This window comes from Seriola aureovittata, chromosome 21 (genome assembly GCF_021018895.1).
Source record: "Seriola aureovittata isolate HTS-2021-v1 ecotype China chromosome 21, ASM2101889v1, whole genome shotgun sequence".
NCBI classification, from domain to species: Eukaryota; Metazoa; Chordata; class Actinopteri; order Carangiformes; family Carangidae; genus Seriola; species Seriola aureovittata.
Window position 1 is genome coordinate 21240666 of NC_079384.1, and position 27864 is coordinate 21268529.

The 27864-nt window shown below is 41.6% G+C and overlaps 1 protein-coding gene across 1 annotated transcript; it reads left to right on the forward strand.

Annotated features, from left to right (window-relative positions):
- The first annotated feature begins 9 nt into the window (after positions 1–9).
- ipmkb (inositol polyphosphate multikinase b) lies at positions 10–27781 on the forward strand. Its single transcript, XM_056366150.1, has 6 exons — positions 10–1343; positions 8442–8527; positions 11010–11106; positions 12362–12534; positions 17935–18016; positions 19137–27781. The coding sequence occupies exons 1-6, from the start codon at positions 1106–1108 to the stop codon at positions 19952–19954; spliced, it is 1494 nt and encodes a 497-aa protein (XP_056222125.1). The 5' UTR covers positions 10–1105; the 3' UTR covers positions 19955–27781.
- The last annotated feature ends 83 nt before the right edge of the window (positions 27782–27864 follow it).

Consider the following 27864-nt stretch of genomic DNA (forward strand, 5'->3'; position numbering starts at 1 on the left):
AAGCTCTGGGCGTTGGTTACGTAGAGAGGTAGCCGCCTACTCTGACCTGGATATCTGTGGCTGAGAAGGACTCTGCCGACCTCTTTTAATATCATGGATTTAAGGACGACAAAGCGTCGCGTTTGTGCTCATCCTCAGCGGACAGGCCTTCGTCTTGAAGGCGGTTATACGGCAAGTGCGATGTCCCCCTGGTCTGCTGAGCTGTGACGCGAGGACGGACTTGTTTAGCAGCCTAATGGACAGTATCGATAAGTTATCAATTAAAATCTCGACTGTGTAGCCTCTTTGTGCGATTTCGGGATTATATCGTTTCTGTTTGCACCGCCTGCCTCTGTGCTGGTTGACTGTAGCAGGATATCACCTCTGACTTTGTCGTAACATCAGCATTACTGAGGGAAACCAGTGTTTAGGTGTCGAGCGAGGAAGTGAAGCTGAAGTTGATAAAGATAAGACCGGAAGTTTGGTGATTTTGCCTTCATAACAAAGGCACCTAATATATTCATTTTGTTTTTGAAAAAAGACTTCTGGGGTTGAACAAAGCAGTTAAACCAACCAACTTTTTTTTTTTTTAAATTAATTTCTTTATTATTACCATGGTACACTGTATTATCTTTACGCCTCCAATCGTTTTATTTTGGAAGCTGCGAGCGGAAGTAGTTTTTGGTCCTGCTGTTTCTGAGTCTGGTAGGAAGGGGGATGTGGCCAGGATGTATTTATGCTGCTGTTCAAGATATGAAAATCATTGAATCGGCGCTGCTTCGGGAGCCCTGCTTCACCACCGGGCACAGCGGGGGTAACGACAGTGCTGCCGTCCGTCAGCGTGGTGGTTGTCGGCGCTCGAAAACAGCCAACACGGCCGAGGCGTCTGTGCTGGTTTCGTCTGGACTGGACCATTTCCATGAAGGCTTCTCAACCTCACGCCCAAACAATTTGTTGAATTTGTGTGCGGGGCTGTATTCTGTGCTTATGTAATAACAGTATGTGAATCGACACAGTCACATTGATTTTTTTTTTATAATTCGTTTAGTTTTGGACAAAAGGCTTTGCCCTTTTTTTTTTTTTAATTCTTTTTTAATTTAATTTAATTTTATTTTATTTTTTACAAATGTCAACAACTCAGCATCAAGTGATGATGGAGTCATCTCTAGCTCTTGGTAGACTGGAACTGACCCCCAGCACAGCCGCTGTTGGGGTCAACCTGACCCCGCGGCTAAGCGGTGGCCCCCCCGCGAAAGAGAAGAGCGGCCAGCGGCCTCTGGGGCCACAAGGCCAGGCTCGTCTGAACGGCTGCGTCCCGCTGTCACATCAGGTGGCGGGTCACAAGTACGGAGTGGATAAAGTGGGTAAGTGAACTGTTCGAGCGATTCTTAATTTCCCTTTTCTTCTGTCACAGAACATAACCTCCTTTTCTCAACATGTTATTAAGACATGTAATGTGTGAATGTGCTCTGGCTCATCAGGCCTCCATGTGACTCAGGACATCATATGAATTGTTTGAGTTCATTGAAAAAAAAAATCGGCCTACAAATAATCCACCAAGCAAATTTCTCATCAATGTAAACACACAACTTTGTTCGTACTGCTTGTTCTTGCCACCTGTCCTGTATTATAGGAAAAATGTTGTTGGAAGATCAATTAACCTAGAAGTAAAAGATGAAATCAGTATTTTAGTCAGTTCAGTTTGCTGTATAATGCATCCGAACCAGTGTGGATAGTAAAGTTCAGAAACACACGCTCTCGCTCTACAGGATATGCGCACTGTCGAGTAAACTCAGATTTTGAATAGAAGTTCGACACAATTTTTTTTTTTTTTCATACATGTGAGAGCAGCGTGCACATGAGGTAGGATTCATGCATCTGTGGAAATGAAGTTGAATATCTTCCTTCTTGCACCAGCTTCATCTTCACACATGGATCCTTGCATTTAACCTGATCACGCAGAGATCTGCGGCTCTAATTTGTCCCCATTTGTGGATTTGTGCCCATTGAGAATCCCGGCCCCACGACCTGTGTCTCATCATCACTGTCACACACTCGCACTCATGCACGCAGCACACCTGACATTATCAAAGCCTCCACTGTGCATTATTAGGCAAAGTGTTGAGCTGAATTGATTGTGCATGATACAGTCAGCAGCTGGTGTCACAGTACAGTGTCAGATGGATGAGTCATTGCTGTTTAGTCAGGTACCTTGATGAATTGCAACTTCTGGGAAAACACGTCTTTATTCTGTGGCACAGGCAGGACATTTCCAAGAGTTGTGAGTCCCGCAGTCCGGGATGCAGCCAAGACAGACCTGTCCATCCACGGAACCTCTCTGGCTGAAGTGGTCATGTTTTTACCGCAGGCAGTGGTGTATGCATTCTTTGGTGTATCACCGTGTTGATTCACAGACCTACTAAAAAAATTATGGAAAGTTACAGATGACAGTTACAAATGTAAATGTACTGCTCAACAAAAATTAAGCAATAAAACTAAGTTGATGCCATAAAACCTGCGTGGACTCAATTTAAAGAAAGTATCAGTTTTATAAGACGTGAATAATAGAATCTAAATGTTTGCAAAATATTTTGTGCGATGATGATTTGAGAGTGTCCCCTCTCTATCTGCAGGGTAGAAAGAAGGATTCAGGGATAAACTACATCTGACAGCAATGTGGAATGATCTTATCTCAGTCAATCCTTGGGCGTGGTTGTGAATAATCATTAACACGAGCATGAGTTCAAACTAACAGACAGGTATTGACACAGTATTGAGACTAAACCAGCAGTCTCCTTCAGTCTCCACGGCAGTTGTATAACAAGCGCTGGAATCCTGTTCAGCTTGTACTGCCGCTGACTGAAAGTGATCCTGCTCACTCCTCCCACCGTTTCCCTCGGCCTCCACTCTCCTTCTCCACCATAGGTCTTTTGTTTGAATGCAAGTTAGTGGTGGGCAGCTATGTGCCATAATGGACTGGAAGTGTGGAAGTTTTTAACTGAGCGCTGCCTAGAGCAGGTGGTTTCATTGATTATTTCAGTGTCTGTCATGCAGGTGATCTGATGTGTTCCTCTTAAACAGGAAGTGTGTGTGGTCATATATCTGTTAACTACCCAGGCTCACAGAGGCAAACTGGATTTCCCATGCATTAGACTCCATTGGTGTAGTGATTACATTTTATTGTATTGTTAATAGAACTAGGCTGATTATTCAGTCACTTTTTCTAGCTGTTAAATTGTTAAATTTACATAATTCAATGTTTCGGTGTTTCTGAAGTTAAAGCAGAGAACAAATAAACAGCTGGAAAATTTAAAATCAAGGAATCTTCTTGTTGAACTAAATTGAATCTAGATTTTTGACTCTGAACAATCAAATGCTGTTCAGAGACTTGGTCAAACTCTGTTGCAGAAGTTCCCACTGATGTGTCACTCTTGCAGGTTGCTTTGCTGTCACCGTCCGTCTGTCCAATTCATCCTAAACCGTGGGGTGTAGGTCTGGAGACTGCGCCGCTCTTCATCATGCGATGACGCCACCGTCCGGTTCTGTTCTTCTCATGTTTGATTTGACATAAGTGGACATTGTGGTTGCCGGTTCGTACTGAGAGGATAATTTTGCGTGTCTTGCCTTAGCGATTGACAGGCTTTGTTTTCTGCACATGAGCTGTTAGCATCTAGGGATACGCTGCTTCCAGTACCGTCACCTGTACCTGCAGAGGCCGCTGTTGCAGCTGCTCTGAAAAGGTTACACAGTGTTGCTTTAACTTTCAAGGCTTCATTTACTTCCATTGCTGGTTGTGAATTATGATCCACTGTCATTGGGTTGAAGCCAATCACACGCAGCATTATTAGAACTATGACTGGAGAACATAATGAGATAAAATAGTGATACCTGTCGAGAAACTGGAAGATTATGACGCCAGAAATATGAAATGAACTGAGGTGAAATACATACAACAAAGTTAATAAGTGTCTTTATTGTCAACATGTTTGCTGGTGCTGTTTTGGTGCATACAGATGCCAGTGAGAAAAAGTACATAATCGGTGTAAAGAAAGGTTGGCAAAAGATATGAATGCTTGATGAGGTCTGATGTGTAGGATTTATTCACTCAGCTAATAAACAGTTGGTGGTTGTTATTTTTTTTCTAATAAAAGGTGACAGTGGTCAGACTTTTTATTTGCAGTGATCTGATTGGTCAGTAATCGCACTGCTGACAAGTTTTGATCTGAACCCCTCAAGCGGGTTTTCTGTACACCATAGGTTTTTGGTTTACCTGCCAGCTTTGTGATAGGTTAAACCCACTGATAAATGGGTTTAACCAATGTTTTTTTGTGATAAGGCCCCTCTGTCTTACTGTAAACATTCCATCTGCATTAATGTGTGTAACCTGTGATGGAGATGGAAACATGTGGATCCAAAATGGGCCAAATATGCCACTGCATATTTCCTGTTCTCATGAATGTGGAACCAGTTCAAGTTTAGTTTTCAATTCAAAGCAGTTTTTTCATGTTCAACCTGAAAATCTACTTGATTTTTTTTTTTTTTTTTTTTTACTTTCAGTCCCTTTTAGATAGGAAAAAGGTGCTGTTTTCATACAAAAATATAAAAAAGGGGTTATGAAACTTGCTCAACACTGTTTTTTTTCCCATAAGAGCTCTGTTAGTGTGTGTGTGTGTGTGTGTGTGTGTGTGTGTGTGTGTGTGTCTGTTCGTGGTTGGTTAGATCATAACGTAGTTACAGTGTCTGATGCAAGACAAAAGCAAAGGTGAAAGTCCGGCTGTGTTCCTGAGCAGACCTCCCTCAGCCGCCTGTTGATTCTTCATGTTAAAGGCAGGGCAGGACTCAACTTTCAACCTGAGAGCCGCATTTCTCAGTCTGATCGTCACAGGCTCTTCTGTGTGACTTTACACAAGAAGCTCAAAGCAGAGTCGGTCACTGTGGTTTTCAAGATATGTTGTAGAAAACCAGTGACAATACCAATAAATCATCACCAGCAACAGTAAACATCTATATATGGTTCAATTATACTTAACTGTACCAGTTTAACTGTCATATGTTATAAGTAGTTGTTTTGGATAAACATGTCAACACTCCCATCACATGCTGGACACATTTATGTGAACATGGTGTGCATCTTCCTCTTTTTCTTTTCTTATTCTGTCACACCATCATTCATCAGTCAAGCCCAGTGTCTCAGGTCAGCTGACTGTGTGTGTGTGTGTGTGTGTGTGTGCGTGTGTGTGTGTGTGTGTGTGCGTGTGTTAGTAAGTCATTCGATGTCTTACACAAATTACACACTTCTATCACAGCCTGATTAACTGACACACTGGTGAGCTGCTATTTTTACTGACTGACAGACTGTGACTGGTCAGCAGACTGATGGAGTGACCAGGAAGTTCAGTTCATACAAACTTGCATATGATGCCTGTGTGACGTAATCCCCTGTCTTTCCTGAATGAATCCATTTTTTCTTTTGAACACACAGTGAAACATAACCCCACAGTTCAGATCACACAAATCTACTTTCCTGTGAACCACATCTACAACACCCATACTAATACTGTGGATATCGTACTAATACTGTTGTATTTCCACTGAAAACATTTTCCTTTGCACTTCAGAGGAATAAAGCTCCATGCTCTGCTCCTGTGTTTTATCTGAAGTGTTGTTCCATAAGAAGATATATTTGTGGTTTTAAGAACCAAAAACCATCTCAGTGTAGTTTTACATCTCCTCTCTCAGGCTTCTCTCTGGAGCTCTAGTAACAACAGGTCAGTCAGCCAATCAGAAGAGAGGAGGCTCTGAGCCTCTCTTCTGATCAGCTGACTGTTTTCTGAGTGAGGTAATTAAAATACACCAGATTTCGAGTAAACACTTAGAGAAATCAAATCCTGGATGGTTAGATGGTGGGTCCTGTTGGGCGGGGCTTGGGCACGGCTGAGAGCAGTGACTGCTTTGTTGTGACATCACAAAGTTCCACAAGTCCTGACGGCTGGTTTTAAGGCTCAGTTTCTGAATACAGGCTGTGTGCATTTCTCTGTGGACTGAGGCTTTGATACTTTGATACAGTATTAATATAGAACCTAGACCTGATCTATAATCAAACTACACATGGACACTTTATACTATATCATACAGTTGGATCAACTGAACAATTTTAATACAAGATGAACATTATAACCTTCAGGACAGATGTTTTATTGCAGAACTGTTGCATTACTCAGTATTCGCTAGGTGTTCCTAATAAACTGCCAACTGAGATTCTATAATTGTTAACACTGACAAAAAGGGACCATTCTGTATAATGAGAACTTTAACTTTTAATATGCAAGTATATATTTGTAATGATTCTTGGATAAAATTTTGAATTCAGGAGATTTCATTTGTAGTAGAGCTGTTTTTATATAAGCAAAATAAATATTTGAATACTTATTTCAGCACCGTGCCTATAAACCAGTATGAAAATGTAATGTAGAATTAGTGGTTGTCTGCACAGGCAGTGTTTCAGCTGTGTGCAGTTTTGTGTCTCCCACACACTGGACGCAACAGATGCACTTCTATTTTAATCAATCCAGCTGTCTACACACGCTGTGAAACAGACTGCGTCTCAGTCGCACTGGTTGCATGTAAGCGTGACGGGAGGTCTGGTACCTTTTTAAGCTCCTAGTCATATGATCCTCCTTTTGACACGTGTAAGTGCAGTGATTGTATGTTGGTCAAACACCGGTTGACCTGCACTCAACACGTTGCCTGAAAGCATCATGTGCAGACGCAGACGGAGCACTGACGCTGCCGCTCTGTTAATGTGCTGCTTTGACTGCAATCCCCCCCCGCACAGACATCCTGTACCATTCATTTGTGATGATGATGATGATGATGATGGAACAGGGCAGATACATAATACACTCAGAGCAGTGCGACAGCAGCTGTGGACTGAAAGGATGACTCTGCCTCCTCTTCATCTTAGGATTGAGGCTGATGACCTCACAGACAGAGGACAGATGTCCCCCCTCAGGCTCACATCACTACCCCCCCCCCCCCCCCCCCCCCCTTATCTGCTGGTTGTTTTCCACATGTGTTTGGAGGTTTTGCATATTGTTTTGTATTTGCATGTGTGTGTGTTTCTACATCTCTGTGTTCTTAGAAGAATCTAGAGATCAGCCAAAGAGCAGACTAATCCTCTCCACTGCAGGTTCATTCAGTCTGTCTGTAATCAGCTGTGGTCAGCATGTGATGATGTAACAGGAGACTCACCATCTTTCTTACTACACTGGAAGTAGGCTCGTAAAGGGAGCCATATTTACTGGTAACCTTGAATGTTTCTCCAACTCAAAATAGTAAAACGCAACACAAATCAATGATGAATAAATGAGTTTTAACTAATTAGTGATTTCCTGTAATGATCAAATGAACAGGGAATGGTCAGATAATAGCATGTGCTGTGGCCAGCTCAAACAAGTAATGGCTTGTGATACCAATAAATTCCCAACAGCAGATATGTGATGTGTATTAATCAGGCACTAATATGATTGATTCATTTGATTTTATGGGAGTTGACACTCTTTCACTTTTCACTGCCACAAATGCATAACACAACAAAAGAGTGCATGGCATGTGTGCAAGGTTAGCATCAGGATTAACCACAATGGAATAATGCATGAATGTGTTTTTCTTGTTCTTCCTACTGTGTCCACATTGTGTGAGAGCAGCATTTGCTCATCTGTTTTACAAGAATGAAGAGTAGTTTTTCCATAACTTCGTACAGGATGGTGCGAGAGCTGCTGTAACGGTGAATACACTCTGTGTGTTACACATCTGTGTTCCTTGTTGCTCGTTGGTGGAGCAGTTACATCCCCCACAAGGACATTCATAGAAATTGCGCTCGTTGCCGTCATGTTTCCTGAACCCTTCTTTTCCCTCCATGTCTCCCGGTGAAGTAATGATTACCTTCATTATTGATTAATCCACATTTAATGAGTCCAAGGTGACATCTTCAAGTCTCTCATTCTGTTTGCACAACAGCCCGAAACCCCAAATATAAAAAAAGCAGCAGTTTCTCACATTCAAGAAGCTAAAACCATCAAATCTCTGACATTTAATTTGAGAAACGACTGAACCATCACATATTGACAGATTCTTTTTGCTGTGCTTTCATGTTCTTCTACCTCCTCTAATCTTCATCTGTCGTTACACGTGTTTGATTGCTGCTGACTAAGCCCTGTATGTCTGATGAATGTCAGTTTGTGGTTCAGTATTTGAGATTTAACCTCAGTGTGGAAGGGAGTGAACACAGTCAACTTTGTATGACAATGTTGTTGTTGACGAACATTAAACCGAGTCGTCTGAAAATCATTTGTTCAACACTGACGTGCTGAAACGAGGACTGAGGCCACATGACCGAGTCCTCCTGTCAGCTGTTCCTTGTCTTGCTTCGCTTTTCAGCCCCGTCTTTCTGTCTGTTGCAGGTATCTTGCAGCATCCAGATGGAACAGTCCTGAAGCAGCTTCAGCCTCCACCGAGAGGTCCACGAGAGATGCAGTTTTACAGCATGGTAACGTGTCTCTCTCTCTCTCTCTCTCTCTCTCTCTCTCTCTCTGTCTCTGTCTCTGTCTCTGTCTCTGTCTCTGTCTCTCGCTCTCTCTCTCTCGTCTTTATAAATATAAAAAAAACAAGTGTATTTATTATATTCACTCTTTAGTTTGAATAATCTGATTAAAAAAACAAAAAATCAAACTTTAGGTGAAAATCAGATCAATATAACAATTAACTTTTTTTATACAATTTTATACATTTTAAATTTATTGGAACTTGCACATGACTAACTTTATATTTTTTGGTTGTAGCAATGAAAGAGTGGCTGGGACATTATGTTTCTTGTTTCATCATTTCCTCGTTTTATAACATTTTTTATTTAATTTTAACACTAAGCAGCAGAAGCCATTCCAATCCCATGATTTTTTTATTTTTATTTTTTCTTCAACCCACTCTTTGGTAGCTTTAATCCAACAACATAGTCATTTTTAGCCATTTTTGGGTAGAGAACATAGCCCAACATGCTGTGCAAACCCACCACCCCACCCTGCTGGGTTAAAGCGCCCCATGGCGGGGTTACTAGAATAGCCCAAATAGGGTTACTTTTAACCCAGCAGTTTTAAGAGTGTATAAAAAAAAGTTTGATGACGGACTTGTCAAGTAAAAAAGTAATCATCACTAGCTCTCTGTAATTCATTGTTCAGCATCACATTTGCATATTGTCACATTTTTTAAATTGTGTAACATCATGATTTGATGCATTATTACACCTCTGCTCATCATGCTTGTGTAAGGTCATCACCCTGTAAGGCTGTAAATATGTTTGAGTTTTTGTCTCCGTCGTGAGTCACATACTGACTTGTTAAACTCGCATTCCAACACACTTGCTTTGGTTTCACAGCTCATACAGGACAACACACACACACACACACTGCATACTGAGCATAGACTGATTATCAGTTTACTAATGTTTGTCTGCTGCTGATATTTGACCTATTGCAGATGATGGATCATGGATCTGTATCGTAGCCTAGTGTGAACAAGTATAAATAATCCAGGACCTGCAGACACATTACGCCTCTGTGTAATATCACTGAAACGTTAAATGATTCAAACATGAGTCGTCTTACAATAAATTTATTATCTTTACATTGAAGTGAGTACACCTGTGATTAAATGCATAAACAGGGTTAGAAAAGAGCTGAGCTTCTTCACCTCTGTCCTGGGTTGTGTCTAATGCAATGTGGCTCCACATGAAACAAACTGCCTGAACAATAAGAAACCAGGCTGTGGGAGAGGGAACAAGAGCGTCAGCAGGCTACTGACCATGAGCTGAAACACAGCTGCAGCAGTGGTCAGCAGGTCCAGGAAGAGCCGTACTACCAGTAACAGAGGGAGCAGAGGTCGTCCTCGGAGGGCGCTCCTGACATGAGGATTATCTGCGGAGGCCGGTGTTTTCGGTGATCAGACGGCGAGAGGGACGCCGCGTGAAGTCGACCTCTGTTGTCGAAGTACAAGAGGAAAACCATAACTCATGAGGTGGCACAAAAGATTGCAGGTTGAACGCTGCCAAAGAACATGAAAAGAGACCTTGATGAATGTTGGCAGCTCATTCTTTGGTCAGATGAACAAAAGATGGATAAACAGAAATAATTCCATATTAAATGTACTGGATTTGTCATTACTTAACATCTTAGTCACTCAGTCTTGTCGCACAGGATCCTGTGACCTCGGCAGAAAAAGCCAACTATGTAAAACAAATCTCCCTCTGGGACAACAACCATCATGTGTCCGTCTGGGCGGGTGTAAAGAAGAACGGATGGGTGGAGAAATGTAAATTCCTAATAATCGGTGCAGACATGAGTCGCTCCATACGGCTCTGTCTCATCACACAGAGGAACATGTGTCTGTTGCTCCAGAGCCTCAGTGTTTGCTTTAGAGCTTAGCAGTGCTGTCAGTCTCAGCAACTCTCATACAAACAGGAGTGAGTCATGGCATCATGTCTGCCTGACTCTCTACCACACCGATCCAACTCAGTCCCAGCAACACACACACACACACACACACACACACGCACACTGTTCTAAAATATGTTACTACTGTGACACTGTTTTATTGTATGTACTTTTTTTTTTTTGCTCCATCTGCTTTAGAGTAACAGAACATATTTAAAATGATGGGCTGTTATAACACTGTATGTTGAACCTTCACCATTTAAATAATAAAATAATAAATTCTAACTGGACAGTTTCCATTAGATTAAAAAAAAAAAATGTAATTGAAATGATACTGCACATAGCGTGTATTAGTGATGTAATAGATAATAATTGATTAATTGGTTTTATGTTGATCAACTAATCAATCAGCCACAACTTTGGCACTTACATTCAACAACAATGAAGATAATGTTAGTTGCAGCTTGATGCCAAATAAACCTGTATGTACAGTGTAGTACGATGATGATGATGATGATGATGATGATGTATGTGTGTGTCTCCCAGGTGTATGCAGAGGAGTGCAGTGATCCATGTCTCCTGGAGCTCCAGAACCACCTTCCAAAGTACTACGGGACCTGGTCCTCTCCTGACAGCCCCATTGGTGAGAGACTGTGTGAAGCTGGTTTGACCCTGTTCACATTAACATGCGTCTCAGCTGATCCGATCACAGGTGGTCAGCTCCAAGCTCAGGTGTGAACGCACTCAAGACACATCTGAGATCCCATCACTCGGACCACATCCAGAGGTGGTCTGGACCACATGTGTCCACATTCTTTTAGCAGTGTGAACGCGAATGTATCGGGGGCCGCGTTGGAGGAGCAACTACTCCGCTGACACAGGTCATAATTAACCAAAATATTTAACTATTTCAAATGGATGAAACTTTATTTCACTGTTAATTAATTCGCTCTTGCTCTGTGTCTCTCTGTCTCACTCTCACACACGTTTTGTGAGATCCAATCACAAGCGGTCAATGGAGACGCATGTGGAGACACATTTTAAAGCAGGTGTCAACTGACAAACTTATAGCTGACCACTTGTGATCGGATCACTGAAGACGCATGTTAACACCAGGTCTGAACAGGTCTGAACGGGGCCATTGTTACACTCTCAGACCAGATCTGTGGAGCGTGAGAGGTAGACAGGTTCCAAAAAATCTGATCATATCCAACAATACAATACCATCTTGATCTGTATCACTTTCTTCTCCCGGTTGTGCCGAAGATCCAAACTGAGTGGGACATTTTCCGGTGTAAATCAGCTGCCTCAGTGCTCTCTGGTGGACAAACTCTGTAATGGAGACACTACATGTTTCTAAATGACCTCAGGCCAAGTTTAGCCTTTTTGCACTGTAATTTCTCTGTATCTACAATAAGCTAACATGAGACAACTTATTTGATTGCTGATTTGTTGGTCTAGCTCTACTGGTAGTCTCTTTGACTCAGTGCATGCTGGGAAAGGACCAGCCCCCTGCAATTCTCAATGGGAGAAGAGTATAGAAGCCCCAATAGTTTAACCTCAAGGATTGATGGTACTGGTGCAATTTGAATTACAAAAACCAAATATCATGCACTAATGTTATTTACTCTAAATGATTCTTATTATTCCTCTTAATATTATGGGATATTTATATGATACCAGGGAAGTTTTTACTGCAAACTGTTGAGTAAGTTCCTCCCACATCTGTTTGTAGATTTCTCCTCTGACATCTCACGATGAAAGAAATAACAGACTAATTAACTTGCAGTCAAATAGTCAAGGAACAGCCTACTTCACATGAAAACATGTTGTTGGCAGCACTTACAGTAAGTGCAACCTTTTAATTCATCACTCCTGTGTCTGTGCCGCTGACTCAGACCTGTACCTGAAGCTGGAGGACGTGACCCGCCGCTTCGTCAAGCCGTGCATCATGGACGTGAAGCTGGGCCAGCGCAGCTACGATCCGTTCGCCTCGCAGGAGAAACGGGAGCAGCAGATCAGAAAGTACCCACTGATGGAGGAGATCGGCTTCCTGGTCCTCGGAATGAGGGTGAGTCTGACCTGTTGTGCCGCTGTGGAAGATCTTTAGTCTACCAATGTCAAGATTTTGAAATGGCGGGGGGGTTTTAAAAAATATATTTCTGGTCCATCAGCATGTAAATAAACTTTCCAACCCGTTTGATCAGTGCCGAGGGCTGCACTCAGAGATGAGCTGAAATAAAGTCCATCAAAATCTGATCCTGTGTTTACTTATCTTACTTTACTTCTTACTGTAGTAGCCACAGCTGTACTTTCAGTGTGCCAGATACATGTTTAATCAACAAATATCTGATTGGTGTCAGTATCATCATCATCATCCACCCATTTTCTGTGACTTACCTGCAGTGGGGTCGCTGTGGCAGCAGGTGAAGCTAGGTAGTAGCGAGCTCCTCCTGTGGGATCCTGAGGCGTTCCCAGGCCAGCTTATATCTATAGTCTCTCAGCTGGTTCTGGGGTTTCCTAGCGGTTGGATGTGCTCGGAAAAACCTCCAATGGGAGGCGCCCCGGGAGACATCCTGATCAGATGCATCCTGCAGCTAGCGCCTTAATCCACCTATAATCAGCCAATGTCCCGCTCCATGACACTGACCCATGGCCAACCCAGAGACCCCCGGGGCCAACCAAGCCTGAAAGGCCTCCTTTATCAGCTTGTACGTATCCACCAGTATGTTGTCTGGTTGTTAAAGACAGAACCCCAAACTATCTATGAACTACTATACAACATCTTCTGGGCAGTGTTAGCCGGTCGGAGAATAACAGCTGGTTACAGCGGAGGTTTTAATATCAAATAAAACCTGATGACACACCGTAAGGACCAGAAATCAGTGACATTGCTCTCACTACGTTCATGTGCATACAGCAGACTTTTAAAAAGATGAGTTAGTATTTAGCAGCTACTGCAGTCAGGATATATAATATCAGATACAGCTTCGTATGCAAAATCTAAACAAAGGTGAAAAGTTGTTGTGAACTTAGTTTTCACTTTGTCACAGTAACATGACCCCCCCCCCCCCCACACACACACACACACACACACACACACACACACACACACACACACACACAGACAGATGACAGGAAAGACGGCGAGAAGTTTTTATCTGCTGGAAAGGAAGAGAGTCAAATAGCGCAACCTTTTATCAGTTTGATCAGTTTCCATCACAGCCTACAGTCAGTGTCATCATCACTAAGTGTCCTGGTTTCCTGCTTCAGCAACAAACAAACAAAAAAACAGCCAATCAGATGAGTGAACTGTTTTCTTTCTGTATTTAAAATGAACCATAATTACAGGAGAAAACAGAGGCAGCACTTGATTTAATTAGTTGTGTTGAAGCTTTGTTTGTTTCCACAGGAAAGTAAAGCTCCATTTTTAACTCATTATTTTTTTACTACTAGAAACCTTCGTCTTCATATTCTGCATGTTGAGTTGTTTAAGCTTGAATTGTTAAAGACTGATTTAGGCAACTAAATAGAATGAAGTAATGTGAAGTAAACTAATTAAACTGAGCTATGTATTTCATCTGTAATTAGCTCAAAATGACAGAATTCATCTTTGGAAAACCCAGTTAGTGCCAACATTACAGTGAACCACAGTGTGTAGGACAGTCCAGCCCTAGATGTCCATACTACCAAGCATGTGAATATCCATTTATCCACGGCCACATAACTTGCTATAAGCTTACATAAGAGAGACAGGGAGAGCATTAGTGTCCTCAGGGTGAGGAGGACATGAAGATATGGGAGAGGAAAGGTGTGATTCAGGAGTCAGAGGAGGATCTCAGTAATGTATTTGAACCTGTCAGTCCGTGTGCACAGGAGGAAACAGCTTGTGGATTGGTTGGTTGGTCCTGAAAGACCTGATAGTGTTTTCTTGTGGTGACAAACCCACAGAGGATTATCACAGACTCTGCAGTTCCTCTCTGCTCTGGTTTGGTTTGTTCTGGTTGGAGTCTTGTTTTGGTTTTCCAGCCCACAGCTTTACTGTTGTGGTTCAGTCTCAGCAGCAGCAGCAGCAGCAGCAGCAGCGAATGTCAGAAGCAAAGTAGAGGTTTCTGCAACAACTTCATCTACTTCCAAGGTGCACGGAGGAAGGGAAAAGTCTAGAGGTCAAAACTCCAGCCACTCTTGCAGTGCAACTTTAGTGTGAGACGGATGTGTTGACCCCGATGAAGGCCACAAAGCATCAGTCTAATAATAAATAATAAAGTTGTGCTGTTTACTCCAAGGAGTTGGTGGAGAAACTCAAAGGAGAGTGACTATTGGACTTAAATTCATCATGATAATACTGAAACAATGCTGTGATTTCACTTAGTTCAGCTACAAAAAAATATAAATGTAGCTTTAGATATAAACCTTAATACGACAATGTAAAGATACTTACACATAAAAGTACTGCATTCAAAATGTTACTGAGTAAAAATGATTAAATCTGAGACCTGTGTACAAAAAAAGACACATAAATTCATTGGGATTAAAATGGACACACACACAGACATACATTATACATTTTCATATTTTAATAAAAAGCATGTGCAAGTTTCTCTGATAACTTATAAACCAGACGTTCAGGAGGTTTTTACCAGCAGCTGAATTATCCTCAGAGATGTCCTCCTCTCCATAACAAACACACCAGGGGATTCAAACCAGTGGGAATACCCAGAAAGCAGTTTGACTTTAAAAATGTGTGATTCACCAACACTATGTGGCAGACACATGACGCTGTCTCACATTGCCTCCGCTTTTTTCTCTGATTAATTCAGATCCAGACGTCCCATCGCCAAAATCCTTGATCTGGTCTGATGAAAGCCACTTCTTTCTTCTGGCAGGAAACCACAACACTGACACATGCATATAGGGGATATGATGATGTTGACGAGGGAGGCTATGAACGCCATGAAACAGAGCGTTACCGTATTAAAATTACGTATTTGTGTAGGGTTGAGAATTGATGGAAACATTTGTAATAATGTAAGAACACATCTAGAGAACATAGGTCTGATGTGGAAAAGTTACAGATTAGAACTTTAAATCCTGACACAGAATCATTGAAAAGTTTGGACTCTCTTGTACATCTAGTTCTGTGGGTTTAAATTATGTTATTATCACAGTTTTCAGATGCAGAGGTTTTTTACAGGCAGCCAGATGTTTTAGTGTTGCGTTAACCCAAGCTGCAATTTAACTAGATGCATGAAAAATTAAGAGTTCTGTAAAGTTGGACAGTTTTGTGCCTCAGAACAGGAAGTTTAGAACAGGATGTGCCCGTCACTGAGCTGGGAAGATTCCCATACTAATCACTGCTACGTGTTTGTTTGGATAGAGAGGAGACTAATTAGTGGTAATGATCTTCCTCCTGATGGATTGATAGTGGAGGAAGAGAGAGTTTAAGAAAGACTCAAAGGAAAGATAAAAAGAAGTGATTAAGTATAGAGCTGAGGAGAGACTCTTCCTGGTCTAAATATAAAACTGAAGCCACTCATACTTTAGAGTTGTTGAAGCAGAGGTGTGAGCCTTGTTCCGCATATGTGGCTTAATGAATCCGGGCTAACCTGCTGTAATCGGGCTGAAAAGATCTCACACACCTGATTTGAGCGCTTGACTTATGTTAAACAGTGCGCCCGTATTTTGAAATAAAGGTTGAGATTTGAAACTGTGATCAGTAATCACATGACTGGCTGAGTGCTGGTCATGTGATTGCAGATACATGAGGTAGGTGTGCTGTACACTTTGATCCCTGTTGAATACATACAGTAGATGTATGTAGTACATGTGGTTATGCTACAGGTGATGTTGGAATCGGTTCTTCTTTTAGTGTACAAACTTTTATGTTGTGTGTTTTATCAGTCCTGTATTTCAAGATAATCTCCTGGTGTCTTCCTGTTGTGTTTTTCTCCCAGGAAACTCCCGTAATTTGCACTGCCCTTAACTTTTATTATAAATAATCGTCATACACAGATCCACACATTTTGTATATTGACGTTATCCAAGTTTATCTGCTGTCTTCCACCTCAAAAACGTCTCTCGACTCCGGCCATCACTCTCTGACTCTGTAGCTGAGACCCTCATCCACGCCTTCATCACCACCCTTCTGGATTACTGCAATGGAGTCCTGTTCGGGGTTCCCAGCAAAACCCTGGACAGGCTCCAGTATGTCCAGAACTCAGCTGCCAGGGTTCACACCCGCACCAAGCCCTGGCAGCACGTCACCCCCACCCTCATCCAGCTTCACTGGCTTCTGGTCAAAGCCCGCATCCAGAACTCGCACCCCAGCACCTGTCTGACCTCCACCTGCCGTTAAGCCCGTCCCGGAACCTACGGCGCTCGGACACTGGTCCGCTCTCCACCCCCCCTACACCAGCCTGCGATCTTTTCGGTGACAGAGCATTCAGTGTGGCAGCCCCCACCTTCTGAAACTCTCTCCCGGAAGACATCCGCACAGCCTCATCTCTGGAGATTTTCAAAAAACTGCTGAAAACCCTCCTGTTCACCACGGCCTCTGGCCTCTAGCTGCCTCATCTCCTCCAATCTCTTCCAATCTCTGCCAGTCTCTGCCATCCCTATTCTGTCTCATCTTGTTTTCATTTATTTGTTCTTTATTCATTTTGTGTTTCTTTCCAAGTAAAGCAGCCTTGGGTACCTTGAAAGACACTATAAAAATCCAAGTTATTGTTATTATTATTATTATTAAGTTGCCAGATTGTGTATGGAACACAAGATAGACACACAATGCAAACACATGCATACAATTTTAACCCATCTGGCAACCCACAACCCGATTCAAGTGGTGTGTGCCGCTGCTGTCTGTGCAGGCAGGACATTTCACTGTGGAATTAATTCATTGTTGTTAAATTAACAAGTTAAACAAAACTTGTTAATCATGTAATGTTTATGTAATGATAAATGTTTATATTCATTGAAGTGATGGAATTTAAATGTAAAAATTCAAATGAACGTTATGTGTTTATTATGTATGTATGTTATGTATTAACTGTGGCGTTATGGTTCAGCATGGAGCAGGTGTAATGGAGCTGTTATAGTTTGATGTGATGGAGGCAGGTGTGAGTGTAGCTGTGCACCACTAGGTGGAGGAAGAGTCTGAGAGAACCAGCTCCTCAGTCTCAGTTATTCCTGGTCGGCACATATCTATCATCGCTGACGGAGGATCACAGTAACGGAGAGAGAACTATTTCTGTATGAACTGAATAGCTCTTGTTTTATAAACTCTATAAATGGAATGATGCTGTTTGAAGGTTAAGCTTAGAAACAGGAGCAGTGCTATTACCTGTCAGCACACGAGTCATGAACAGAACGTGGCACGTGTATGTGTGAACAGACAAACAAAAGCAGGGGACAGTTATGGGGGAATTATAGGGACACACACACTCTTACCATACTGAATGTTCTTGTCTTCCAGGTATATAAGGTGTGCAGTGACACGTTTGACTCCTACGACCAGCACTATGGAAGAGGACTGGTTAAGGACACTATTCAAGATGGTATGTGTGTGTGTGTGTGTGTGTGTGTGTGTGTGTGTGTGTGGGGGTGTGTGTGTGTGTGGGTGTGTGTGTGTGTGTGTGTGTGTGTGTGTGTGTGTGTGTGTGTGTGTGTGTGTGTGTGTGTGTGTGTGTGTGTGTGTGTGTGTGTGTGTGTGTGTGTGTGAACCTTCCATAATAACTCCAAAGTAATTACAGTCATATAGTAGTAGTAGACGAAGTACAGAAAATAACAATTGCAGAAAATAAAGATGCACTGGAACTGAAAGCTCTCCTACTGAATGATAAATATTCCTTCAGATAACATATTATTCATCATGACCATATGGTGTTAGAGGTTACAGTCATTCTAAACAACTTATTTTTGTCTGTGCCGCAACACATACTTCTATTTTAACTCGGCTTACATTTAAATGTACCAGCATTTTTAAAGCTCCATATCTTCCTCTTCTTCTGTGTTTTATTTGAAGTGTCCATCCATAAGAAGATATATTTGTGATTTTAAGAACCAAAAACTATCTCAGTGTAGTTTTACATCTCCTCTCTCATACTTCTCTCTGGAGCTCTAGTAACAACAGATCAGTGAGCCAATCAGAAGAGAGAAGGTTCTGAGCCTCTCTTTGATTGGCTGACTGTTTTATGAGTGATGCAATAAAAAATATAGCAGATTTCAGGTAAACACACTCAGAGAAACCAAATCCTGCAAGGCTAGATGGTGGATGCAGGTGGGCGGGGCTTGTGGCGTGCCTGAGAACAGTGACTGCTTTGTTGTGACATCACGAAGTTCCAGAAGTCCTGACGGCTCGTTTTAAGGCTCAGTTTCTGAATACAGGCTGTGTGCATTTCTCTGTGGACTGAGGCTTTGATACTTTCACAGTATTAATATAGAACCTAGACCTGATCTATAATCAAACAACACATGGACATCTACCTTTAGACTATATGGACCTTTAAGTCAAAAGAAATTTGATGACCAGTGTTTTTCCTAAAGGTTTGTGAGAATAAATAATAGTAAATTATTTTTCCTGTTATCTTTTACTTAAGTTACTTTACCTGCCAGTCAAAAAAAAGACAAAAAATTCCTCTCCTCTCTTCTCCTTTTGTTTCCTCTCCTCCCCTCCAGGCTTGGCTAAATTCTTCCATAATGGTGTGTGTCTGAGGAAGGATGCAGTGTCGGCCAGTATCCACAGGGTGCAGCAAATCCTCCGCTGGTTTGAATCTCAGCACCAGCTGGCCTTCTACGCCAGCTCGCTCCTCTTCGTCTACGAGGGTTTCCCCTCCTCTTCCTCCTCCTCCTCCTCTCTTTCTTCCCTCCTCAGTACCCCGTCAATCAGCCCGACAGCTGTGAAAACTACCACGTTGTCATCGGCGGGCGACGGCTGTCAGAGGGGGGAGGGAAAAGCAAGACAGGAAGGGGCGGGCCAGGAAGAGGAGGTGGCGGAGTTCAACAACAACAACATTCAGGTGGTTTTGCCCTGGGACTGCGGCATGACCACCATTTACACCAACCACAGGAAACACGGCCACCACCACTGCGCCAAGGGTCATCTCCATGGCAACAGTGGAGCCGGTGCAGACGTGGAGACGACGGCGAGCTCGGTTTCCAGAGATAACAACTCAGTACTGTGTCAAGAAGACAACTCTGCATGGAAACGAACGGGTGAGTCGCAGCAGCCGCCGAACGGAAACGGAAACAAATCACAACTGGAAAGGAAGGCTGAGGAGGGAGAGGGGGAGGACGGCGGCAGGAGGAGGAGAGAGGAGGAGCTCCAGGGACAAGGAGATGACGCCACAGAGGGGGGTGGAACAGACACAGAGGTGGAGGTCAGGATGATCGACTTTGCCCACGTTTTCCCAAGCGAGAGCCACGATCATGGCTACATCTACGGCCTCAAACACCTGCTGACGGTGCTGGAGCAGATCCTCTGTGAAGCTGCCTAGACCTCTAATTCCTCCCTGCCCCCCCACCCCTGTCCCCCCCGCCCCACCCCCCACCTCCTGACCTGCTCAAAGTGAACCACTGTCTCCTCCCCCTCAACCTTCCTCCTTTTTTTTTTCTCAAAAAGACAGACGCCTTCAGAGGAGAGAGGGAAGAATCAAAGAAGTGAATACTGAAGCATCATCATCATCATCATCATCAACGTCGTCATCATCGTCATCATCTCACCCGATTGTGATGGTCCGTCAGTCATGTGTGTGTCTGTGTTTGTGCGTGTGTGGAGGTGGTAGAGCTGTGTTCTCCCTGTGATCAGCAGCACTACATGCACTAATCAGTCCATGAAGGCATTAGACCCTGAACTTAAACACAACATCTCCAGCTGCACGACTTACCCATGCTCAGTCCAGCTGCACGCCACCTCACCGTTTAAATTGAATCCTTTTAAAGTTGTATTTTTCTATAACATTTATAACAGTAACTGTCCTTTTAATACCTCTGGTTGTATCAGACTATTGTGGGGGGTGCTGCAAATGAATATTGGATTTATCAGATTGCCAAATGCAGACTTTCAAATCTCGTCTCAACAGTTTCTCAATTGAATTTGTTGTAAATTTACTGTCATGATATGCTGTATGTCATTATGGCAATATAAAATTACTTATACCGTGATAGAAGATTTCATTTACAACGCCCAAATATACCTTTATATAGATTTTGGTAAAACAATCCCAACTCAAGCTTTTGCAAGAGCCATCCACCTTAATGTAACTTTTACTGAGCGGAGGCAAAAGCGCCCTCGCTGGTGCATGAGACTCTGTTGAGCTCAAAGTCCGAGCGGTTGAGGGCACAGGATGCAGCGCTGCCCCTAGAAGCTAACAGCGCATGTACAGAAAACATCGCTCGGGCAACAAACACGAAATCGTCGTCTCAGTACAAACCAGGAATCGCGCTGTCCACTCATGTCAAGTCAGCATTTGACTTATCTGATGGACCCACAATCTGAACCCACGGCAGCTGTGTGCTAAAACATATATCCTAGGAGCTAGTCCGCCATGATGTCAAGCTGCTTCTTATAGCTGGCTGAAGACCCAGTGTACCCACTGTAGTGCCGTAAAACACTACATCTGACACATTAGCAGCAAGCTAAGGATTAGAAATGGATCTGGCTCTATATATCTGATATAATCCTTTCAAAAACGAATGGATCGGACCCACTGCTGATCCTGTGGATTGGCTCCCCATCTTAAAGGATGAAGTTTGCTCGGTTGTTATGGAAATACAGCTGTGAACTGTTAGACGTAGCACAGTTAAACTTCATTCAGCTACATCATTCGAAACATTTTCTCTTATCCGCATCCTGGACATCCACAGTGGTTAACTGGATATGCTTCGTTTAGGGTAACATACATATATTAAATTACAAAATGGGAAGCAGACGTCCCCCGTTACTGTTCTCTGTTGAAACCAGTAAACAGTTGAACAGTTAAAGTAGTGTTCAGAGTGGCGTGTTGAGGTGAGCTGACGCAGATTCGCTGTCAGCTTGTGAGCATCGGGTAAAACGAGAACGTCTGGAGAGTGTTGAGGTTTGAGTCAGGTTGTCATTTTGTGTTTTTGTTTAAACCACTGTCTACAGGTTTCTAACTCAGGTAAATTTACTGTAAGAAAAAATTGTTTAATATTACTACTATTGTCCTACAAGATGATCCTCATGCTGTCTGGTTGTTCAGCTCTAAATGATTGTTTTATATAGTCTTATCTCATGATTCACCTTATCTCATCAGTGTTGACCTTGACTCATGTTTGACCTCTTAATCCTACGACGACCTTACACACATTGTATTGTCTTTTACCATGGCTATTTTATTTGTTGTTGTATATGTCCGGCTGCTAAATCACCTCTTCTTTCTGAAGCCTGTGCTCTTTGCTGTGCTATTTGCTGTGGACTTCAGTGCCATTAGTCTAACATTAACCACAAGTTGCTTTGTGATTTTCAACTTATTGTGATGTAATGAATTGATTTTTAACAAGGCAACGAAGATATTTTGTTTAGTGCAGATGGGCAGAAATGTCAGAGTACTGGTTCCCAGTGAAGCAGGAGTCAACACATGTAATTTTACACTAATTAATGTCAGGTGGAGCCAACAGCTTCACTGGTTAATTTAGCTTTTTTTTAATTCTATATTTGGTAGGGATTGATTGACCGAAGCGGGGGATATTTAGGTTTATATTAAGACCTGTGTTTTCCATTTAAACCAGTGTAATTCCTGTAGCTGTGGTAGATTTCTGGAAGCTCAAAGCCGACCTTGGTCGCGATAGTTTTCGGTTGTCTTGTCGAAAGATAACACAACAATTCGGGACTGAACGATCTCCTTCTCTCTAGAAAACAAATCGAGCTCAGTTCGACCATCATCATATTCCAGAGATTTCAGCCACATGCCATGGCCTTCATCAGCAGATTGTAGAACCCAGTTAGTCGACCTTATGGCACGATTCTTTTGTGAATTTTATTTCTCAAATTCTATGAAGTTGTGCAAATATTAAGATTTTTATCTTGAGTTAAATGTGTCGTGGTCACAATGAGGAAACAAGCCTGGATAGACTGTAAAAGTATCAGCCTGACATAAGAGACGTGGCAATGCAGCTCCAGGCTCCCAGGGGCCCCCGGGCAGGTTCACTGTCCGGTTTGTAGTAATTTCAAGTCCAAATATGTTTGGGGAATATGCACCTTTTTAAAGCACAATAGAAAGGTAAAGTCGTAGACCGAAGCTCTCAGTGCGGGTTTTACAGATGTCGACCTCTGTATTAGTCTGACTCTACTTCCCAGTGTGATGACAGCAAATGAAATGTGACGAGTCTCGGCTCTCCTGTCTTCACACACGACGACAGCTCAGTGTAGGAGAGTCCGGCTGTGTGTTTTTTTTTAAGATGGAGATACTTTTTATTTTATCGTCCTTAAAGCTTAGCAGACGCCTCGGAGCCGCTGTCTGGTCTTAAGGTTTTCTGTGCAGGTTTACTGACTCCACCCTCTTGCTCTCCACACTAACAATGGAGCTGCTTTAAAAATGTAATGCTAAATCTCACTGCCAAAGTACGCCACAAACACTTTGATTTTAACCAGTAAATATGCACAGGCCTCTTCAGCTTGTAATATATGAATATAATGAACAATATGAAAACTCTCATGTTTAGTAAATGAACTTGATTAGATGTATTATGATTTTAATCTGAAGCTAAAGAGACTGCGAACTATTAGAATATATTTTCTCTATCGTTGTTTCTTTTTAATAAACTAGATCATTTCTTTGAAATAATCAATGTGAAAGTTTAGGAGTCTTAAGGGACATTTACACGAATTATAGGAGAATTGATTATTTTTATTTTTTTTATTTTATTTTATTTTTTTTTTATCACTGCCTTATTTTCTGTTCATGTCTCCATGTTGTCTCTGTGTTTGAAATATTGATTATTGATCATTCTGGCAGCTTTGTGAATCTCCTCTCTGTGTTTCTAGCCTGTTGTTTTATGGCTAATTAACAAAAAGCATATCATGCATTTGCAAACAGGGCATTGTTGATTTGAATTGGTTTGATTGTTAACTGAGTCACAATGATGCAACTTTTGACTTAAACTCCCTTCAGTCAGTGTAAAAATCCACCGATGTTTCTGAGGCAGATACACTGAATGTTCACAACATTTACAAGCAGCTAAATTTCACTCTTTTGAAATAGAAGCTGAGCTGATTTTTCCTTTTTTTTAAAGGACCAGAAAACGGTTTTTACATGATGATCGCCCTTATGACCTATCATTCCTTCTTTACATTACAGCCAATCAGCTGACGTCTTTCAGACAGCCACTGGTTTCCATTTCACATTATGTCACTCTTTACTGGTTTACGGGCATTTTTAAGCGCAGACTTATTTGAAAATTTCTCAAATAGCAAACCTGAATACACATTTGGAAACATAAGAAAGATGAAAGCAGACGGGATGCTCAGTATGGAGCCAGCAGTTGGCCTCTGGAGTAATTATAGGCTTTTACAGTGTTATACTTATGTACTAATGAACTTTAGAACGTTCGATTAAAAAAGATAAAGATAGAGTTCTAACATTTACATTTAAATGGTGCAATATAAAACTCAAAGAAAAACGTAATTCAAAGATTTACCTGCCTTTAAATAACGTTATAATTATTGGAATTTAAAAGGAAATTGCAACATGAATTTTAAATTAGATTATGTTATTCCATATAACCTTTATTTTATACCACTCGAAATGAAATGAAACCCATTGAGCAGCAAGGAGAGCTCTCATATTGGGCGGGGGTCATTGCAGATATCTGACCAATCAGGGGTCCTGCTGCCGCTCAGTGGGTTTACATAATGTCCTTTCTTGGCAGCACATGCATCTGTTAAATGCAGTGCTGACATGGAGACAAATGCATTGTGGGATGGAATGTGGTAATTCCAATTAATAGTTGAACTTAAGGTTTCAACACTTTCAGTCTTCAAATACATAATCAAATCAAATTAAACACTGTAAAGCTCTGTAATTATTCCAGTGCACAGTCTTGGTTCAGTGTGATAATACCTCTAAAGTACCTTTAAGTCTGCACGTTGATTTTCAAACCACAGTGAAATGGAGACAAATGGCTGCCAAGAAGGTAGAAGACAAAATACAGTACTTAAATAAAGTATATGCAGTTTGTGGTAAATGGGTTAAAACATGCAGAAATACTAATATAGTCATTTAGACCTTCATTCACATAAATGCTGACCACTCTTAAATTTAATATTTGAAGCCAAGTAAAACAAGAGTTGTGCAGAATGTGGATGCTGCATGTTTGGAAGTTAGGGCTGATGTTTCCGTACGGTCAGTGAAGAGTCTGGATCTGGACCTGGAGAATACCGATCACCTCTACTGCCTCAGAAATTCTGCAGTGTAATCTCTGGTTGCACCTTTAGCCATACTGGAAATAAATACCAGGAGTCATGTTGTAGAAAATCTACTGCTCATCTGAGTGTAGCGTCTCAGTCAGGAGACATTAAACCTGCTCTTCTGACTTCTCACCACTGATGATGAGGATGTGAAATGTCAGACTGATGATGACAGTGATTGGATGCCAGTGACCCTGTGTTTGTTCTGGCTCAGCGTCGCTCTTCGTATAGGCTCTCCTCATTTGTTTACATTTCAGTTGCTCTCCTCGTGACGAGGAGACGCCGGTCTGAGGCCAGAACATCATTTCTACTCTTTAACTCCAGGACCTGAACAGGGTGTCGTGTCCAGGCTGAAACTTTTCTTTGGTTTTTGATTCGTCTCTCATGCACGGCCAGTGCAGCCGATGAAACAGCCAGTTTATGACGTATGTTTTACACATTTCTCTCTCCTGTGAACGAAGTACCTAACCAGTCACGCTCCATTAAAGGACCATAAAGCTGGTGTGACACGCTAACTACAAATGATGCGTACTGTACATTACTGCCAGCTGTATTCAAAGCACGCTGCGCATCCTTCGCTGTAAAAGCTCATAATCGATTAAATTCAATCAACTCTCTTAAATATATATCATTATCGATGTAATTGGATATATTGGCAATATCAGATTACTTTCAGTTAACTTGTGTAGTTACCATATTCATACTGAAAAGTAATGCATTCAAAACAAATATAGATATTATAGATAAATATCTATAATCTTATTAATTCAGAAAAAATTGATTTTTTTAAAGAAAACTTATTTTGTTTTTTTTTTCTCATTTTGTTTCTGTACATTCAGAACTTAAAATGAGTTCAGTCATGTAAATTGATATGAGTTGACTAATTTGTGGATTTTATTTGTTTTAAAATTCTCCATAAAGTCTATTTTTTTTATCATTTGAAGAAGGATGGATGGATGGATGGATGGATGGATGGATGGATGGAAGTTACATGATTATTTGTGTTTCCATATGTCTGTCATGAGAGATCAGTGATAACATAAATACAACATGAAATCAAGTCCAATCACAAGCTGCATATTCCAAGTAAACTGAGAGCAAACTGAAAATTCAAATCTGTGTAAAACGGTAAACTATTGTAATTTGGAGGAAGTTAACGGAAGTTGAGAAAACTCAAAACGGAGACATTAAGTTGAATCGCCTTGTCTTATAATTATCTTAAAACTTAATGAACTTTTTGCTTTGAAATATCAACTTTACCTTCACTTTTTCATTTTTACCTTGTATGTTTATAGATTTATATCTTTACTTTATTTGAAAATCATCTTGGAACTTGCTGTAGATTAAAAAAATATATATATTTATATATATATGTACAATGTAAATTATGTTTTTCAAAACATTGATATGATGATTTTATCACTATCGCTATTAAAACTCCAAGAAGAAGAGATGCAAAGAGCCACGACTGTAGATGCTGCAGGAAGTTTCAACACAGTGAAACGATGTGAAATCGGTTTAACATCAAGATAAACGTCATCGGATGCTTTGAAACATGGAGAGCAGTAATGTAAAATCAATAGCCCTACTGTACATGGGCTGAAATATGCAAAACCAGCTGTGTGGTTCCTTAATGGGCTCCAGGAAGAAAAAAGTAATGGGACACTAGTGTTCTCTCAGCCAATCAGAATCATTTGCTTTGCGACTGAAACCATTTGGCATCCCTCTCTGTTTTCACTTAGTGATGCTGCATTTATGTCGTATGGGTTGAACCAGCTGATTGGTTCAGACTGTGAATCATATCTTTCACTACATTTATCACAGATGTTTACTAAGCTAAGCTGCAATCTCAAAACATCTGTACAGTCTTTCCCTCTGGACACAAATGCAGCATTAAGGAAAGAAACGTGTCTCTGGTCCTGATTGGCCGTGATCTCTGGTCCTGATTGGCCGTGACCTCTGGTCCTGATTGGCCGTGACCTCTGGTCCTGATTGGCTGTGTGACGTCCTTCAGCCTTTTTCTTCCAGGTGATGACTTTTGATCCACTAAAGTGTCTTCATGCGACGCCTGATGGAAACTTTCAGGTGTTTGTTCACAGTTAGCGCTGCGGACTGCGGAGCGTCATTGGCGCGGTGTAAAAGGTTAACAGTGTAAATGCTTGTGGCGTGCTGCTGCTGCTGCTGCTGCTGCTGCACTGTCGTCATGAAAACAAAACCTGTTGCTGGATAGAAGGTGCGGGTGAGAGCCGGTCAGAGGCCGAACCTGCTCCGCTCCGCTGAACCCTGTCGTGGAAACTCAGCTCTTAAAACTCCTCAATGTGGATTTTGAGAGTGTTTGAATTTTGATGTACTGGATTTAATACATGTTATAAAAAAAATGAGCCTGAAACAGAACAGAACATGTCATCAGTGTACATAGGGAGAGGAACTCAAAACAGTTAAAGTCCCTCTACAACTACAAACCTGATAATCATTATTTTTTCAACAATAAAAATATTAATCAAACGGTTTTGGTCCTTTTGTGTTTCATTTGAGAAGTCCTCACTAACTGTCACCTGCTTTCTGCTAAACTAGTCTGCAAATAGCAAGAATACTGACATTAAATATTAAAGAGGCTTGTTGCTAGAGACTCACTAACGTGTCAGCACCACACCAGTGTCTTTCTGTGAGTCATCTCTCCTGTTCTCTGCCTCCAGACACTAAGGTGCCTTTGTTTGCCAGAACAATGCTGCACGTTGCAAGGAAATGATTTCCATGTGGATTTTTTTTAACAACTTATTATTCAACCTAACTTTTAATAAATGTCCTGTTAATATGATTATTGTATATCGCAGCAAACACCAAGCCAAATATCTTGTAAGTAAAAACCTTCCTGGCAATAAACCTTATTCTCTGATCCTGCCTTTGTGATGATGTCATCATCCCTTCCTCATGCTGCTGTAGCCTGACACCCATGTGTCATGCAGTATCCCCTTGCCT